The 14404-nt window shown below is 36.4% G+C and overlaps 1 protein-coding gene across 1 annotated transcript in view; it reads right to left on the bottom strand.

Annotated features, from left to right (window-relative positions):
* Nucleotides 1–263: 263 nt before the first annotated feature.
* LOC149843213 (uncharacterized) overlaps nucleotides 264–14404 on the bottom strand; it is a 36751-nt gene continuing 22610 nt past the window's right edge. The window contains exons 2-3 of the mRNA XM_089999652.1: nucleotides 1490–2498; nucleotides 264–1326 (exon numbers count right to left, since the gene is read on the bottom strand). Of these exons, the coding sequence (XP_089855778.1) occupies nucleotides 806–1326; nucleotides 1490–2498 (1530 nt within the window). The 3' untranslated portion in view covers nucleotides 264–805. The remainder of the gene's footprint in view (nucleotides 1327–1489; nucleotides 2499–14404) is intronic.

The following is a 14404-nucleotide window of genomic DNA, read 5'->3' as shown; positions in this document are numbered from 1 at the left end:
ATCTGAGAGAGAGAGATTTCTTAGCCATCGCTGCAAGCAGAGAGGAGCGAGAAGCGCTCACACATGCACATGATTGCGTACATGCATGAGCAGCATGACACCCAACTGCAAGCTTTTCTTGCCACTGACAAGGACTTCAGTAGTTAAGGACTCAAGGGACCCAACCCAATTGGCGATAGAATGCAAGTACGCATGCGGGCGCACACACACACACACACAAAGAGGGAGAGCTGATTGTGATAATCACAAATACAAGAAAGTGATTAGAGAAAAAAACATTCAAAGAAAACCATAAATCAATGCCATTTCCTTTTTTTTCATATTGTACATCTTATGTACCGACTTCTATGTTACAAATCAAAATTGTGTGGTATGCATCATGACCACTTCAGTTTCCAAATCAGAACATTGGATTAAAAAGAATAAGGAGAGTTACAAGCTAGCTTGCTCCTGAAATTTCCAAGGTCAGTTCATTATTGTAGCCTGTGCACGTAACAGCTTTGCAACATAAATAGGCCTTTATATTCAAATCCATTTCCATCAATGAGGTACCAAATGGGGAACTCATCCAAGCTCTGCAAGATGCACAAACCTACCAGGCCAAGCAAGCAAATGAATGCTCTGATCTCATGCCAACAACTGTGGGCAAAGCCTAAAGCATACTTACTGCAACAGGTTGGCATCAACACATGAAAGAACAGAACCATCAAAATGCAATTGAGCGAAAACATAGCCTGTCATCTCACCATACCTTTGAGGGGTTACCTCTGGCTCACCATTGGATAAGGCAAAACCTCCTCAAGCATCAATATGGAATCACATATGGCAAAGCATGCATGTCAGCTGCCTCAATGTGCAATGCCTCTGCCCATACTTGTGGCGCCCCATCAATCTCTGATTGGAAACTTGGCTTAGTCAGGAAATTATTGATGTTGAACAGCCATTCTTGGTCATCAATGTCGGACCATTCGGCCATTTTGGGCACAGTAAGAATTTGACTTAGATATTGAGAATCGGGGTGAGGCGGTCTATTAGATTCTGCACTGGCCATGCTGGTGTCTGTGGCAGTAGCAGATGGAGAAGGCTTCAGGTTAACAGTAGGCAGCCGAGATTCTATTTTGCCATTGATTTTGTGTTCTTTATTGTATGGTGAGGGAGAGCAAACACTGCTGTCAACAACAGTTTCCTGCTTTCTGCTATCAGGACATCCCTGTCTGCCAGGAATGCACTGAACAGAAATATGAAGAGTCTGTGATCTACAACCATTTTCCAATGGCAAAGTGGTGCCAGAAGCTGGTCTCAGAAGTTTAGTAGGTCGCAGTCCGTCTGTAAACATGCATTGCAATTAAAAAATTATTCAAACAAAAGCACCGAGAAGTTAATCAATGTTAGAAAACAAATATCCAGGACAAAGCAGCTTGACATGCATGGTTCATACAAACAAATATTCAAAAGCAAGCATTACAACTCAAATGGAAACAGAACTCACCATGCAAAACCCCATTTATTTCCAAGTCCTTTCTCTTTCTGGCATTTGGATCAACACCCGCACTATTAGCAGTGTACTTTGCATGGTATGCTGCTGCAACACTGAAAGTACCTGACAATGATTTATTGCCACTTTCTCCTAGCTTTTGCCCTATCTGCTTATGATCAATGCCCTGCTTTACTTTCTCTTTCTCTTTTTCCTTCTCTTTATCCTTGTTCTTGTCTTTTGATTTACTTTTCTTCTCGTATTGGGCTTGATCTCCATCTTTGTGTCTTCCTTTCTTTTGGATGTCACTTTCCTTTTGGTTGCTCTTCTGTTTAACCTCAATGTCCTTTGGCCTATCAATCCCCTCAACTCGCCTTTCTTTGTTCTTGTCTTTACCCTTAACATCCTCCTTTGGCCTATCAATCCCCTGAATTTGTCTTTCCTTGCACTTGTCTTTACCTTCAAGGTCCTCCCTTGGCCTATCAATTCCCTCAGTTTGTCGCTCTTTGTTCTTGTCTTTAACCTCAATGCCCTTTTGCCTATCAGTCCCCTCAATCCATCCTTTATTCTTCTCTTTAACCTCAAAGCCCTTTGACCTATCAGTCTCCTCAATCCATCTTTTTTTATTCTTCTCTTTAACCTCAATGTTCTTTTCCCTATCTGTGCCCTCAATTCGCCTTTCATCCATGCCATTGAAGTTCCCAACATCTCTACTTTCTGCATTTCTTCCATCATCACTGATCCTCCTGATGAAGTCATCTGCAAATTTTTTATCCTCTGTTGCCTGGTTTCTTTCCACAATCTGCCCAACAGTATCATCTGTTTTTCTTTCTTCATTTCTCTGATCATTAGTTGTCCTATGTTTGTCCTTTTCCCTATCCTTATCTTTCTTCTTGTCTTTATGTCTTTCCTTCCGATCCTTATCTCTGTGCTTTTCCCTACTTCCGTCCTCTCTCTTCTCTTTACTCTCTCTTTTTTCTTTCTCTTTCTTTTCTTTCTTGTGCTTTCGCTCCTTGTGTTTTTCCTGAAATTGTATTCAGCAAGGTTTCTTCACATAATGAAACAGTAGGTTATGAACATAAATAAGGGCAGTTGAATATCAAAATATAACTGCTTATGAGCAATCAAGAAAGCATGATATTAAACATTTTTGCCACAGCCTCACGCAAAACAACTGAAGTTTAAATTTGGCCCAACTGCGCTGAGAGAGAGAGAGAGAGGGAGAGAGAGAGGCCCCTTGTTACAGAGACAAAAGATAACAAAGTTACATGAGAGCAGGTGAAAACAAGATATGCATCTTTGCTGCAGCACTGCATTCACCATTTTTAAACAGATTAAGTTCTAAAGTCTTTGTTGTCTATATCAATTCCCAGCAAGCATATGATTGAAGCTCGCAAAAGTCAACAGAGAAAGCCCAGCTCTCTATGCCAACATATAGATTTTGCTTGTCAAGCAACATGTGCATGCAAAAGTACCTCTTCAACAATGTCAGCACTTGCTCAATTTCCTATATTATACATCTCAGCTAATGAACCCATGTAGTCAAGAAAGTCAAGATAATTTATCAAGTTCATATCATCTGCACTCAGGCACCTTTTTGCAGCATGTATATTTATTCTTTAGAAGTAATAAATAGAAATAGTTTATAGAACCCTGGCTGACTAATGGTGGAATACCAGCTTCCAGGTGAAGGCAGATCCACAGAAAATTAGACACGCTATTTGCAGATTAAGACCGAATCCAGTAGTTACTTGTTCCACCTCTTTAGCTCCCAAGAGTGCACTCACTTGCCAGGAAGGGGAAGGGGACAACAGCCCTGAAGTCAACTTTCCCTTCCCCTAAGCTCACCCCCTGTTTACAGAAGTTTGTTTTTATTTTTATTTAAAAGAACTTGTTAAAAAATATAAACAAAAGAACCCAATCATAAAAACATTTAAAATTAAATACAAATAAAATAGAGTTATTATAAATACATCCAAACACCACCTCAGTGTTCCACCAGAAGGGAAAACATCGCCATATAATAATGCCGAGATCAAGTATCCACTCCCTCCATGTCTCACCTTTTATGCATTGGATTTCTTCAAAAGAGCTATGACAGACATACTGGATAAAGTTTATAACACAGAGGAGACCACAATCAAACAGAGATCACACTAAAAGTTTGTTAAAAATATATATAAATACATACATACATATATATATATGTGTGTGTGTGTGTGTAAAATACCTGATAGGGGTATTTTTGTCTTTTTACATAGTTGTTTATAGAAACAACTATTTATTAAATAGGTTATTTTATCTTTTTTATTTTTTGTAATTTTTTTTTAATCCCCCTTTTTGAACACACATTGGGAGTCCCACATAGGGTCGTTGGGGGCTCCCAACGTCTCTACGAGGAGCCCCCAATGACTCCCTTTTGCTCTAGTTGTTGTATAAATAGGGGTCATTCCCCCTTGTATTTGTATGCCTTTTTCAAGGCTCATCTCAATAAATATTCCATTATATTTTTCATGCTTGTGTAGTTTTTTTAGGCTTTTATATTGTCCCTTTGTGAACTTCTTGTTTGGTTGCCGTAGTGTTTGTCCATTATTGGACTTTGTGAATGCTTGCGCATTCTTGGGTTACACTTCCACCTATTTCCTTACATGGTATCAAAGCTTGATCTCAAGGAGAATAGATCGTGTGTTGCGATGGTTGTCTTGAAAAACGTGTCACTCAAAATTATGTGGCTTGGATTGAAGAAAAGTTCTTATCCGATATGTATCTCATATTTTCTTAAAGTGTCTTTTGTATTACTTATCTCATGTATTGTGTCTTTATGTATCTCATTTACGTATATGTATCTCTATTTTAAACAGTAGCCTCTTGTTAAATATGTTAAAAATGAATAGGTTTTTTTAAGTAATTGTTAAATCTCGTACGTAAGCATATTTCCATAAAATATTTGTTTTAATTTTGCATATCATCATAAAAATTATATTTTATAAGAATAGATGATTTTCCTTTAAAAATCTTAAATATTATGCTTCTCATATGGCTAATTCCTTTGTTGTATGCATTTGATTTTTATCGAAATTGATAGTTCTAGGCATATGTTAAAATATGATTTTTAGGTATATTATATGAATTTTATGAAAATTTTAGAAACTTGTATGATGTACATCTTATGTCATCATGTTTTCCTTAACTCTTTGGTAATATCGTGGATATTTTTGCATAATTATATGATTTCAATAGTTCTCTCACTTTTTCCCTTCAATAATATTCTTCTTTTGCTTTTTGGCATTTAACTCTTGGTGGGTTTTTGTGTATTTTGCACTTTATGTGCTTGTGATATTTGGTTCTTTATTAAATCCTCTTGTGTTATCCTTTGTAATTTGTATTTCTGCATATCTCATTACAATGGTTAACTTTAAGATGTTTTCCTTATTATACAAAACCAATTCTTTGAAAAACATTCTCGATTGATTATGTTTGAGAATGATCTTCGATAATTGTGTTCATCTCTATTCGCCTTTTATATAGAAAATAAACCTTGCATTGGATGCTTTGAATACATTTTATAATGTTAACTCGTTTTTCTCTAAAAATGTGTCATAGTCACACAAAATAGATTGCATTATGAATAATGATTGGTATAATTTCATAGCTTCTATATAACTATGAGTTATTAGATTATTTGCATGATTGGTAGTAATTATGCTTACTTTTAGGATTGTAAAATGTTCTCCTAAAAACTTTATATGTATTATTTCCTTAATATTACATGTTTTGTTTGTCTCATAGTAGACTTTTGTTTTTAACAGACTTCTTTTTAAGACAATATGTCATTGTCTTCTCTTTAAAAATTATTAAATCTTTTGTATGTAACGTGCCCTAGTGCATCTATTCCTTGATCGGTGAATTTATGACTTCATCTTTAAGAATTGATTATGTTAAGCATGATTCTTGTTTATTCAAAAGGTTGTCATGAGACATATTGTTATGTATATGATTGTACTTTTTCTAAGATTGGTCATCTACCATTATTGGGTTTTTTTATTTGAAATTGTCTTTTCATATCGGTTCCTTTTATGAACTCACCTATTTGGAAAATGATTTCCGTGAGTATTTATTGCCTCCTATGACATTTGTGTCGTCCATCACAGACTTTTATATGATGCATATATCTTCTTGGCCTTATTATTGTTGAATCAGAGATGTTTGTTGGGGTGAGTTGTGTGCACATCGTTTTATGTCATTTTAAATTGTCAACTTGTAGTTTGACTCTAACTGACAGTTACATGATCTCTGATTGCGAGTGGATTGAACCACTCATTTGTTTTTTGCCATTATTTTTATGGATGTTTTTAATTATGTATCTGTGATGGATATCTAATTTTTGAAACCATGGTGTTTCGAAAAGTGATCTAAATTGATATTTTTTAAATTGCATTAATGTTTCCATTACAAGCTTTCTTACCTCGGGTGTCTTCTCCTTTTTATGCCTCTTATTTAAGTGTCATCATATGTAGACAAGAAATGTTTGGTCACACCTTCATGTGTGTTTAGCCTATTGTTGGCTTTGTACTCTTGTTTTAATCGTTGATACACTTGTTTTTAAGTGTCATTATATGTAGATAAGAAATGTTTATTCACACCTTCGTGTGTGATTTTTAGCCCATTGTTGGCTTTGTACTCTTGTTCTAGTAGCCGATACACTTAATTTTTAGTGTCATTATATGTAGACAAGAGTTGTTTATTCACACCTTCATATGTGATTTTTAGCCTTTTGTTAGCATTATGCTCTTGTTCTAGTCACTCGTACACTAGTTTTAAGGGTCATTATATGTAGACAAGAGGTGTTTATACACACCTTCGTGTTAAAATATGTAATCTCATATGTAATTTTTTTTGTCTTTTAGTCTAGTTATGTATTCTAGTTAGGTTAGGTTAGAATCTAATTAGGTTAGACATTATTTTTTGTTTTTGGACCTTTTTAGACATCACTGCTTTTTGACCAAAGTCAAAAAGCATTGTATTAAGAGAGTCGTTGGACTCCCAACGACTCTATTTGGAGCCATTGGGAGCCCAACGACTCCCTCTAAAAGCTCCTTTTGTGTAGTATAAATATGGGGTTTGTTCCCCCTTGTAAAGTATGAATTTTAAGGGTATTTTCCCATTTGAATAAAAGGTTATTTTTCTATTTTACTTTGCATACCCTTTTTCGGGTATATTGCATGAACCCTAGTGGTTCTCGTGGATATTGTTTATGAACCATTCATGGTTCTTATGAGAGGTCTTTTGTGTGTATGATTTGAAAATTCGATCGTTGATCTCATCTTCTTACATGATATCAAAGCTCGGTTGTGATCAAGCTATTTTTTTGGTGCATTGGGAAGTGTGTCACTCAAGTTTGGAAAAAAAGTGACGTTCTTCTTCTAAGTATATGTGAAATTGTGATTGTGCAAAATCTTGGAGGAGCATTCGTAGTAGTGGAGTACATATTCTCTCTTCTCTAATTCTCTTTTTACTCACCTTCTTTCTCCTCTTTATTATTTCTTTATCCAAACCTTATAAAATGGATGACAATGATAATGTCATCATTAAACCCACTAAATTCAATGATTCAAACTATGTTACATGGGCTTCAATTATGAAGCACCTTATATAAAAAAAAAATTGTGGGGATTAATTGATGGGATCGATTTGGAACCTAAGCTAATTCTTACAAAGATTGAAGGTGAAAAAAATACCTCTTACGGAGGTAGAAAAAACTAAAGTCATTACCACTCACGAGAAAAAGTGGAAGGAATGGAGAATGGAACATGCCAAGATTATATCTTAGCTCATAAGTAGCGTAGATATCAAGAAGTGTTCAAGTCATGAAAAATTTGAACATGTTAATGATGCTTGGGACTATCTTAAGATAATGTATTCTCTTAAAGACATTGCACATGTGTGCAATCTACAAAATCAAGTTCGGAATATGGTTTTAAGGGGATAAAAGCATTAGAGAGTACTACAATAGCTTGTCCGAATTATGGGAAGAGTTAGCTCTTCTCAAACCAAAGTGGCATTGCCCATAAGACATAGAACTCCGTCAAAATCAAATAAATGCGGAGCACTTTTTTTAATTTATTAATGGACTAAGATCGGAATTTGAATCGACCAAATTCATTCATCTTCATGAGGTTCCCTCAATAGAAGACACTGTAGAAGAATTGAGCATGGAGGAGAGTAAGTTCAAAAATAGAATCATCAAGAGTGATGATGACTCGGTTTTAGCCGTATCTACGTCGGAAAACCATGTTCGCACATACAAACCTCCAAATTATGGGAGGACGAATGATGAGAAGCATGGAAATGAGTTTGAAAAAAGGAAAGTAATTTGTTACTATTGTCGAGAACCAGGACACGTGAAAACTTATTGTCTAAAATTAAAGAAACCATATGAAATGAAGGTTGCCTCTGTTGGACCTCCTCAAGAATCTAGGGAACCATCCATCGAAAGTATGTCCCTAACACAATTGGTGGAAGCACTTCAACCATTGCTCAAAGGAGCTTCTCCATCCATTGGAGTCACCGTCTCTTCCGTGGGCATCTCCGATCAAGGTAAATTTCTTTGGCTTCTTGATTCCGATGCTTCTTTTCATATGGCACCAAACATTGATATGTTATCTGAATGTCATAATTCAAGTGGGTCAAATGTGTTTACCACTGATGGAACATCTCTTGAAATTAAAGGAATAGGAAATTTTGAAAAAGATTCTCAAACCTCAAAAAGGTTTTGCATTCCACAAATTAGATATATTCTTAAACTTAACCTAAATATTTTATCTGTTTCACAATTATCGGACCATAGAAGTAATGTTTCTTTCTCATCTCGTGGATATTGAGTGCAGGATCACCAGTCAGGGAAGTTGACTGGGGAAGGTCATAGAGAAGGGAGCTTGTACTACATGGACTTTTTGGACATACCTAAGAATACATTGTGTTGTAATGTTCAAAAAGTTGACTTAGATTTATGGCACAAGAGAACTGGACATTCTAGTGTATCCAAGCTCCAGTTTTTTCCAAAGATGAAAATTTTTTATAATTTTGAAACTTTTACATGTGAAAAATGTATTCTTGAAAAAATGAAAAGATTACCTTTTCAAGAAAGAACGTTTGTCTCTTCACAACCACTTGAGTTGATACATTCGGTTGTATGAGGACCCACACTTATGATTTCAGAAGGTGGCTTTACTTATTATGTAATTTTTGTAGATGATTTCAAAAGACATACTTGGATCTATTTTCTTAAACATAAATCTGAAGTTTTTTCACACTTTCAATTATTTCATAATCTAGTTAGAAATCAATTTAAGAATGATATTTCAATTTTTCGCACTGATTCAGGGGGAGAATTTTTGTCAAAAGAATTTAAGGATTATTTGAACTTACATAGTATTTATGCATAAAAAATCATGCCCTTATACCCCTCAACAAAACGCTTTAGCAGAAAGAAAGCAAAGATATATTATCGAAACAACAACTTTACAGGATGTCACTCTAACTGCAGTTTACCTTATTGACAGGATGTCATCTTCTTCATTAAACAATATATATCTCCTGTTGAAAAACTTTTTAAACAAATCCCAGATTACTCTAGATTAAGAGTGTTTGGGTGCAAATGTTTTGTTTTCTCAAACAAAAATGATAAACTTTTCTCTCGTGTTATTCCGTGTGCCTTTTTAGGATATGCAAGTCATCAAAAAGGCTATAGATGTTTTGATCTCAAAACCAAAAATTATACGTTTTAAGGAATGTGTCATTGGAAAAAGAAAGTTTTTTTGAAAGTGTGAATTCTAAGGAAATAGATGAATATTCTTTTCTGTTGGACCTAGTTCCAAAAATTGATGAAGATGATATAGATAAGAGTCAAGAAGAGCAACTTGATACGACAAATACAGAATCATTTAATGATCATCCAGATTGTATTCAATATTCTAGGCGAGGTGATTTCGAGAAACCATGTGCTCTCAAAAAATATACTAAAGGACAGGAACAAGTGTCTACTAGGAAGTCATCTAGAGTGTCTAAAGTTCTCGAAAAATTTGTGTCATATGAGTCTTTTTCACCAAAATATCAAGCCTATATTGCTTTAATATACTCCTATGTAGAACCTTCTAACTATGATGCAGCCAAAGAACAATCTGAATGGGTCGAAGCAATGACAGCTGAATTAAGAGCTTTGAAAAAAGCAAATACTTGGATTATTCAAGATCTTCCATTAGGTAAAAAGCTTATAGGTTATCGATTGGTGTATAAAGTTAAAACCAAGAGTGACGACACTTTTTAAAGATTTAAAGCCTGATTAGTTGTCAAAGGTCATTCCCAAGAATATGAAATAGACTAGGAAGAGACCTTTGCCCCTGTTGCTAGAATGACCACAGTTAGGATCCTGATAGCCCTAACATCATCAAAGAAATGGCATACATATCAAATGGATGTTAAAAATGCATTTCTTAATGGAAATCTAAATAAAAAAGTATATATGAAACCACCACGTGACATCAATATTCCAAAAGGAAAAGCTCTTCGATTAAATAAAGCTTTATATGAGCTTAAAAAAGCTCCAAAAGCTTGGTATGATAAATTTAGTCAAGTTATGGTTGACTTTAGGTTTCAATCTTGTCTTACTAACACAGCTTTGTTTGTTAAGAATTCTAATACAGGTATTATCATTATTCTTCTCTATGTCGACGACATGATCAAGTAGGGAGTTGACAACATCAAAAAAATTCTCAAAACACATTTTGAAATGAGTGATTTGGGTTTCTTAAAATTTTTCCTTGGTATAGAAGTTGTTTGTTCTTTTAGAGGCTATTTGTTAACTCAGTCTAAATTTGCCCTAAATATTGTTGACAAGTCTGGTATCTCAAATGAAAAACAGGTTGACACTCTTAAAGTGGTGAACATCAAAATGAAGAATGATAAGAAAGAGCCACTTGAAAATCCTATACCTTACAGACAACTTGTCGGGGGCACTGTCTTATCTCTCTATTACAAGACCTGACATTGCGCATATTGTCCACACCAAAGTTACCGGAAGAGATAAGATTCGGAACGAGGAGATATGTAAGAAGGTAGGCGTTGCACCCATTGAAAATAAGATGAGAGAGAATCGTTTACGGTGGTTTGGACATATTCGGCGAAGGCCTAATGATGCTCCAGTTAGAAGGATGGAGAAATGGAAAAATATATTAGTTAAAAGAGGTCGGGATAGGCCTAGGAAGACTTGGAGGGAAATGATAGGAAAGGATATGAATGCTTTGAACCTCACCGAGGACATGGCATTGGATAGAAATGATTGGAGGAGAAGGATTCGCGTGGAAGACTCAAAATGATTTTCTTTGTTGGTCCATATCGCCGACCCCAATTGTTTTGGGATGAAGGCGTAGTTGTTGTTGTTGTTGTTGTGTATCCCTTCTTTTCACTTGGACTGGATATCAAATTTTGATCGTGAAGTTTAGTCAGATCTGAGATATTAAATCTGAGATTCTAAACTTCTTTTGTTGTTCAGCCTGCTGTGTGACAAAAAAATTCATTTGATTCGATTCTCATCCTTTTTTTTTGTTTTATTTGTCCTTTCTCGTGAGATATTCCTTCTGGCTGCCACAGGTGGGATTCACATTGAAAATACAGTCTGTAAAAAATCCCATTGCTTAAATATCAAACCTTACAGAAGGTAGAAGAGAAAATTCAGTTTTTCTTCTGACAGCCTCTGGTCGCCAATCATTGAGGTTACTCAGACGTCAAAAAAAAAAAAGGGGGGGGGGGGGGGGGGGGGGCGATCAGCAAACCTCTCTGGCTGCAGGCTGAGCACTTCGTGAATACTCTGGTAAAAAAAAATTCCTTTCCTTGTTAAAATTCTTTTCTTCATGGATCTTCATTCTTCTCCATCCAATCTTTCTTCAAGTTTTCTCAATCAACTTGTTTCTGAAAAGTTAACCACCTCAAACTTCTTGATTTGGAAAAGACAAATCATCCCTTTTATAAGGAGTCAAGGTCTCTTAGGTCATCTGGATGGAACCACTCCCGTCCCAATCGAATTTGTTACGAGAGAAGAAAAAGATGACAAAGGAGTAAGTTCAATTGTGTATGTCAAAAATGTAAGGTACCTCAACTAGGAAAGGAAAGATCAACCAGTGGTTGCATATATCACTTCTACCCTGTCCCAAGAGGTCCTTGTTGCAATTCCCAACAATTGTACCGCTTTGCAACTTTGGGAGAAATTGGTCCAAACATATTCACAAGTTTCGCAGGCGAAAATGGTTTTTCTCTAGAGGGAATTTCAGATGCTGAGAAAAGATTCCATGACCATCATGGAATATCTGAACAAGATGAAGACTATCACAGACCAACTTGCAGTTATAGGATGTGCGGTGAGTGACAGTGATATGGTGCAACAGACTCTGAGTGGATTGAGATTCGACTACAATATGATTGTCACTTCACTATTGTGTCTGCCTGCCCTTCCTACCTTTGATGAGTTGCGAGCAAAATTGATTCAGTATGAGATGACTCTCAAAGGATTCTCTGAAGAATCTCACATTCACACAAATTCTCAAGAAGTTTTTGCCACAGAAGTGACTTATGGTAGAGGACGAGGACGAGGAGGACAAGGGCGAAGTGGACACGGTGGGCGTGGTCTGCTTCCCACTCCAAATATGTTAGCTCATGCGCAGGGATCAAGATCCATCCCTACTTGCTTCCTTTGTAATAAAATGGGGCATATCAAGGCGAATTGTTGGCATAATCCAGAGAATAAAGGAAAGGGTCCACAGACATAAACCAAAAGGAAGTTCTCAAATACCAGAGACAGTGGAGAGATTAAAGATCTGTTGATATCTGACTTGTCAGAGTTGAAATTGAAGCAGAGTGATGAAGGCACTTGGTTTGTCGACTCAGGGGCAGCGACTCATGTGACAGGTGATGCAGGTAAGATTTCTAACCCTATTCCTTATTTTGGAAAAAGTAAGATTGTCACTGGAGATGGATCCCACCATCCTGCTTCTCATGTTGGAAAAATTGTCATTCTCATGTCATATTCCACTCTTACTCTTTCTGGCGTTCTTCATGCTCCTGACATTAAGAAAAATATTGTGTTTGTCTCCGAACTTATTGATGATAATAATGCTTCAGTTGAATTCACTCCCTTCTCGGTGCAGGTCAAGAACCTACGCACGAGGGAAACATTCACTGAAGGAAAGAGACGAGGCAATATGTATGTCTTTGAAGAAGCTCCATGTCATGTTGTTCGCCCTGTTCATCTGAATTCGAAGCCTTCATTAGAGTCGTGTTCATCCTCTTCTGCTAATGTTTTTAGTATTTCTGAATGTAATAAGACATTCTTATGGCATAGTCGATTAGCACATTGTGGGAGTCATTTTATTGAGAAACTTGTCTCTAATAATCTCATTCCAAAAGAAAGTCTCAATGGGGATGAGAGCAGTCACAAGTGTTCCAGTTGTCTTTCATGCAAGAGTCATGTATTGCCTTTTCATTATATTAATAAGAGAGCTTCAAAACCTTTTGAGATAATCTGTTCTAATGTGTGGGGACCCGCCCCAATTGCCTCTGGATCTGGGAGCAGATACTATCTAATCTTTGTTGATAATTATTCTCAATACACTTGGATATATTTCATAAAAAATAAGTCGAAAGTCTTCTCTTTATTTCAAAACTTTCTTTCCTTTGTCAAAAATCAATTTCCTGAGTCCATTCAATTTTTCCAATGTGATGGAGGTAGAGAATTCTCATCCCATGATTTTATTTCTTTTCTTCAAAATAACGGAATAGGAAGAAGGGTGTCATGTCCTCACACTCCTCAACAAAATGGAATTGTTGAACGAAAACATAGGCATATCGTTGAAAGTGTCATGAGTATGCTTCGTGACAGCAATCTTCTCATCAACCTATGGACAGAAGTTTTAGGTTCTGCCGTGCATGCGATAAATAGACTGTCTATGGTTATTCTGAAAAATAAGTCTCCTTATCACTGTCTTTTTGGAGTTCATCCTAGTTATTATGATCTGCGTGTTTTTTGATATGTCTGCTATGTGCATATTGATCAGTTCCTGAGAAACAAGTTTCAGGACAAGGCCCAAAAGTGTAGATTTGTTACAAAGAATATAGGTGTTATGATTCCACCAACAAACGCATCAGAATCTCAAGAAATGTTGTCTTTGATGAACAAAATTTTGATCACGGAGTTAACGCAACGAATGTGTCAACTGAAGTTTACTATCCTTGGCTGAGCTCAGAACTTTTTGTTGGCTCCAATGAAGTATGTTCCTCAGATTGCGTGCAGCAAGAAGAAGAGATGTTTGAGAACACTGGGACGTCGGGATCACAGAATGCAGAGGAAGTACCGGGCAGATACAAAGACATTGTCTATTCTAGACAAAGACTGACAACATCAAGCCATTCAGATCATGTCTCAGTCGTCAATCCTACTCCTTCTCATACTCTTGAGGTCAGAAAATCAAACCGCATACGACATCCTATTGACAGGTGGGTTAGCTATAACAACTTCTCCTTGGATCTTCAACTGTTTTTAACTGCTATCAATAAGGAAGATGAGCCCATTATATATTATCAGGCAGAAGTCGCTTCTACGAAATGGGTAGAAGTCATGAATGATGAAATGCAAGCCTTGCATGAATGTGGAACCTGAGAAGTTGTTCCCAGACCACCTGACAAAAATGTTGTCGGATGCAAATGGGTCTACAAAATAGAGTACAAGCAAGATGGAACCATTGAACGATATAAGGCAAGGCTTGTGGCAAAAGGATTCACTCAAGAAGCAGGGCAAGACTATGATAAGACCTTTAGTCCAGTTGTAAGAATGAGAACGATTCGAATTATCATTTCTCTGGCTGTTGAACATGGATGAAGTTG

The sequence above is a fragment of the Nuphar pumila genome, chromosome 3 (assembly GCF_984573655.1).
Source record: "Nuphar pumila chromosome 3, dmNupPumi1.hap1.1, whole genome shotgun sequence".
Taxonomy (NCBI): Eukaryota; Viridiplantae; Streptophyta; class Magnoliopsida; order Nymphaeales; family Nymphaeaceae; genus Nuphar; species Nuphar pumila.
The sequence above is the reverse complement of the archived record's forward strand: the minus strand, read 5'-3'. Positions and strand labels throughout refer to the sequence as shown.